The 5,114-nt window shown below is 50.8% G+C and overlaps 1 protein-coding gene and 1 non-coding gene across 2 annotated transcripts in view; both read right to left on the bottom strand.

Annotated features, from left to right (window-relative positions):
• The window catches only part of BTN1A1 (butyrophilin subfamily 1 member A1), a 5,947-nt gene extending 5,593 nt beyond the window's left edge, over positions 1-354 (bottom strand). The window contains exons 1-2 of the mRNA XM_077765764.1: positions 276-354; positions 156-215 (exon numbers count right to left, since the gene is read on the bottom strand). Of these exons, the coding sequence (XP_077621890.1) occupies positions 156-215; positions 276-354 (139 nt within the window). The remainder of the gene's footprint in view (positions 1-155; positions 216-275) is intronic.
• Positions 355-5,012: 4,658 nt separating this feature from the next.
• On the bottom strand, positions 5,013-5,114 carry LOC144232927 (U6 spliceosomal RNA). The gene has a single exon (XR_013335558.1). It is a non-coding gene; the product is annotated as a U6 spliceosomal RNA (small nuclear RNA).

Consider the following 5,114-nt stretch of genomic DNA (forward strand, 5'->3'; position numbering starts at 1 on the left):
AACTTTCTAGGTGGATCAGGAACGTCAGCGAGCAGCCACCGCCTAGGATGGTGGGAGCCGGTCCTCAGGCCCCGACCCACGCGGCGGCCTCGAGGGACGCGGCGGACGGCGCCGCCCGGCCTTCCCGCGGCGGTGGTGAGGGACACACCACTTACGTGCGCGGTCCCGGGACCGGACCGAGTACATGCTGGTGGCGCTCCCGGAAGAGAATGTNCCTGGCCGAGGTCGCCGGGGGAGCCTCAAGGGGCCAGAGGGGGAGCCCCAGGGGGACCTACCCGAATCCGGCCGGGACAGTCGCACCAGAGTGAGGACCAGCAGGCACGCGGGGAGGCAGGAGTCCGGAAAAGCTGCCATGTCCAGCCTTCCTGGGCCGCAGGTCGCCGGCGTCCTGCGGGCGACGCAGGCCGGGAGCCGATCTTTGGACGCCGTCCTCCCGCGGGGTCCCGAGGCGTCTCCCCCCGCCGCCCCGCGCGGACTCCCGGCCCGTGCGCACACCGCCCCGGGTGGCCAGGCAGGTGCACAGCCGCAGAATAGACCCGAAAACCCCGAAAGAATCCCAGAAGGGAGGCATAACATAACATAGTACCCATTCGTGGGCTGCGTATCAACGAACCGCTGCTCCAAAAAGCTCCCCCCTCTCTTTTTTTTCCCCCAAATATAGTAATTTGGTATTTGTTTTCAGCAATGATAATGAAGATGAAGCGACGCAGGCAGAGATGGAAACCAGGGGATTGAACTGGAGGAGTAAGAGGAAAGATGGGAGAAAGGAGGGGAGCTGGAGAGAGCAAAGGGTAGGCGGTAGACGGCCCAGGACCGGGGAGGAAGGAGCCAGAGGGAGACAAGGTGCCCTCGAGGCTGCCGGCGCCCTCGGGAGGGACCAGGGCGGTCACAGGCACTGACCTCTGATCTGGAAGGAAGAGGCACCAACGAGCCTCGCTACCAAGTGGCAAAGCCCGTTGTGGCCTCCGGGGCAAAAGTTAAAGGCAGGGAAGAAGGAAGCGGGAAATAATCTCAGGAAAGCCTGCCCCCAGCTCCCAGATGCCTTGACTTTGGGAGAAAAAGTTTTCCAGATGGATGAAGGGTCTGTGCCTTTGCAGACTTCAGCTCAAAGACCAGGATATTCAAGGACAAGCTGGACTAAATACAAGGGGATCGGGTGAAAAAGGAGGGTCAAGACAACTGAATGAGAGGGCAGGCGTTAGGCCGGATAATTTCCCTCTTCAAGTCTAACGTCTTTTATCCTTAAATTGGGGTGGGGGGGGCACTGGGAGCATTAACTGATATTAAGCCTGTTGAGTGCTTAGCGCATGGTTAGGATTTAGAAGAAGGTAAATTGTTATTCTGTGGTTTATGTGGGTTGAAAGTTTAAAGGTAGTCTGGCTGCAAGAGTGTGACTAGTTTGCACGGCCTCCCAGATGCCTCCCTGCAACCAATTCAGCCTTATTTTGGGTTAAACCTCTTATTGTTAGGAAAAGAAGGGAAAAATACAGGAAAACATTTTTTTAGTTATTTTTTTAAAAGATTTTATTTTTTTAATGTTTTATTTATTTCTAGGAGAGAGAGAGAGACAGCGTTAGCAGGGGAGGGTCAGAGAGAGAGGGAGTGACAGACTCCGAAACAGGCTCCAGGCTCTGAGCCGGCAGTCAGCACAGAGCCCGACACGGGGCTCGAACCCACGAACCGCGAGATCATGACCTAAGCGAAAGCCGGATGCTTAACCGACTAAGCCACCCAGGCGCCCCTAAAAGATTTTATTCTTAAGTAATCTCTACACCCAATGTGGGACTCAAACTCACAACCCCAAGATCAAGGCTCTCATGCTCCACCAACCGAGCCAGCCAGGGGTCCCTGGAACACACTTTTACAAAGTAGATCATTTATTATGTCACCAACCAATGACCGCCTCTGTTCACAATCTGGCAGAATTGAGGAAGCTTTTGCATAATCAGAAACATTGTTTATACTTACATAATATCATTGTAGGTTCCTATAATTCCCAAAACTGTGGGGCATCTTAGTGTTTTGTTTTGTTTTACCTATTATAACTAGTGCACTTTATACATAAATCTTTGTCCACATCTTTGATAACTTCCTGACGAACTTCCTGATGAATTCCCAGAAAGACAGTCATCAGGTCTAGAAGCTCAATTATGAGCATACTGCCAAAGTTCCTTTCTGAAGTGTTAAACCAGTCACTGCTAATGGAAACGTGCCTCTCACCTAACTCCTTCCAACACGGAGAGCAATTATTCCCTAGTCATCACCAATGGGATGGGTGAAATGGATCAAATCATTATTTTACTAGGCGTTTATAGGACAGCAAGGCTGATCACTTTTCCTATTAGCTATTTAATATATTCTGGAAGTGATCTTTCCAGGCAAATTGCCCATTCCACCCTCCCCCAACATTCTGCTGCTGTTTCCTTATTCTGTATGAATTTTTTATAAATTCAAGATGTCAACCCTGTATTTGTAGCGCATATCCTTCACCACTGCAGTCTGTACTTTACCTTTGTTTGAGATTATGATTAATATCAACAAGAGGGGCACCCGGCTGGCTCAGTGAGTTGAGCCTCTGACTTTGGTTGAGTCATGATCTCAGACTTTGGTCATGATCTCAGAGTTCAGAGTCTGAGCCCCACATCGAGCTCACTGCTGTCAATGCACTTCCAATCCTCTGTCCCTGTCTCTCTGCCCCTCCCCTGCTCATGCTCTCTCTCAAAAATAAACATTAAAAAAAAAAGACCAAAAAAACATAACTGCTCCAGTTGACTGCTAGAATGACTTTTACCAAATGGAAATTTGATCGTGTCACTTTTTGCTTAAAAACCCCTACATATCTCCTTAGTGGCCCCAGCACCAAATTCAGACACTTGATCTGGTCAAGAAAATATAGGATCTGGCTCTTTCCCTGCTTCCTTCCTCTCGGCCTCTCTGCCTCCCCTCTGATGGCCAACCCGCCTCTCGGCAGAATTTGGAAGATGTGGTAGCCTCAGCCCACAGCACCTTCCCAGGCCTCCAGACCCCAGTGCCGGCCTCCTCTCCTCCTCCAGACCCCAGCCCCGCCCCGTCCTCCACCGGAGCCCGGTGCTGGCCTCCCCTCTCCCTGGAGCATCTCCTTCCTCTATCTACAAACTCCTGCTCTTCCCTCAAAAGCTCATGTAAGGGCAACTTCTTCCAGAAACAAACAGGTGCACCCTCTCTTCCAGAGCTTCTCCTTCGTTCCCTTGGCTGGAGCTTCTGGGGGTCCCACCGGAGGCCCCTAACCAGAGAGGCTTCAGGAAGAAGCTCCCAGCACTGCCCAACTCCAGTGAGAAACACTCTTAAAGTCTTGAGTCTTATCCATAAATTTAGAGTAAATCTCATCGTTTTACTTCATCATATATAAGATCTGTTTAAATAGGACTCTGGATAACGCAAAACCGAGTCTGCAGGACCCGGGCCAGGCTCTTCCCGTGACACAGAGAGCTTGCCGGTCCCCTCTGCTGGCACACACCTGGCCCGAGTCCTACTTTGAGAGGCACATGTGTTCACTGTTGTGTTTTGTTTCCAAGTCTATCTTCCTCTCCTACACTGAGCTCTCCAAGTTCTTACTCCCTGACTTCTCATCAGCATAAAAGCCAAAATAGAGTCGGCAGCTGCAGTCACACTAACTGGTCCTTGGCCTTCCTAGTCTGAAAGGCTCCTGTCTCATTCTCAACTCCCCTGTGTGTCTACCTTCTGAAAATATCATCCATAATGGGTTTCCTCTCCTCAACTTCCCCGGCTAGACTCCTGACCCCTGCTCTACACTGTCCAAAAAAANGGGGGAGAGAGAGGTAGAAAGAAAAAAGAGAGCTTTTTCCTGCACCCAAGGGAGCTATAAGAAACAAGAAAGAGGCCAGGGAAATAAATAGAAAGCAATGGTATTTAGAAGCCAAGCTACATGGCAGCCACAGTTTTGATTGGGTAACATCTGAGTCATTTCTACATAAACTAACAGCCTTGGGTCATCAAAGGCAGGATCTCTGAGTCAAGGCTCTCTCAGGCTCGCACTGTTTGTGAGGAGCTGAACCGAGCGGGGCTGCTATGGGGAAGGTCTGGTCCCTCCCAGGGCCAGTGGATACCCCATCTGGGCTGAGGAATGTGGGTGCTCCGTATGGAGCAAAAGGTCAGGACCTACCTCCTCTGCCCCTTTCCACCCCTGTTCAAATGTCCCAGTATTGCAGACTCACCACATCCACGTCTTTGTTCTAGGTGACCTTCATCAGCACTTGACTGAGGCAACCACTTGCCCCTTCTCTCTCTTTTTAAAAGTTTATTTGTGGGGCGCCTGGGCGGCTCAGTCTGTGGAGCGTCCAGCTTTGGCTCAGGTCGTGATCTCATGGTTTGTGGGTTTGAGCCCCACGTCAGGCTCTGTGCTGACAGCTCAGAGCCTGGAGCCTGTTTCAGATTCTGTGTCTCCCTCTCTCTGACCCTCCCCTGCTCACACTGTCTCTCTCTCTCTCTCTCTCTCTCAGAAATAAGTGAAACATTAAAAAAAGAGTTTATTTGTTGATTGATGTAAGTAATCTCTCCATCCAGCACGGGGTTCACACTCTCAACCCTGGGATCAAGAGTCGCGTGCTCTTCTGAGCCAGCCAGGGGCCCTGCTTTTTCTCTCTTTGAAATTAATTTATTTTTCATGTTTCAGAGATCCCATGACCCTGGGATCACGAGGGGTGACCTGAGCCCAAATCGAGAATCAAGATGCTCAGGAGCTCTACCTCAATCCTTACCCTTCACATGAAGCTGCCGACTTCCCATGGATGATGGGGATGCCCCTGAGGGGGGCTCGGCCTCGGGGTCTTGGCCTTATTTCTTTTGCCAAATGGAGCCGAGACAGAGGACGAGGGGAAGGGGCATCAGGTGGAGTGCTGGATTTAGTGGCTTGTGAGTGAGCTTTGTGGTCACCTACTTTCTCGGGACACACATTGCTAGCATGCTGGTAATAACCACATCATTAGATACGTCGACATTATTATTACTATTATTAAAATATGGAACACTTCATGAATTTGCGGGTCATCCTTGCGCGGGGGCCGTACTCATCTCCATATGGTTCCAATGTGTCAACATCACAAGGCCGACAGATG

This window comes from Crocuta crocuta, unplaced genomic scaffold (assembly GCF_008692635.1).
Source record: "Crocuta crocuta isolate KB4526 unplaced genomic scaffold, BGI_CrCroc_1.0 scaffold811, whole genome shotgun sequence".
In the NCBI taxonomy this organism is placed as follows: Eukaryota; Metazoa; Chordata; class Mammalia; order Carnivora; family Hyaenidae; genus Crocuta; species Crocuta crocuta.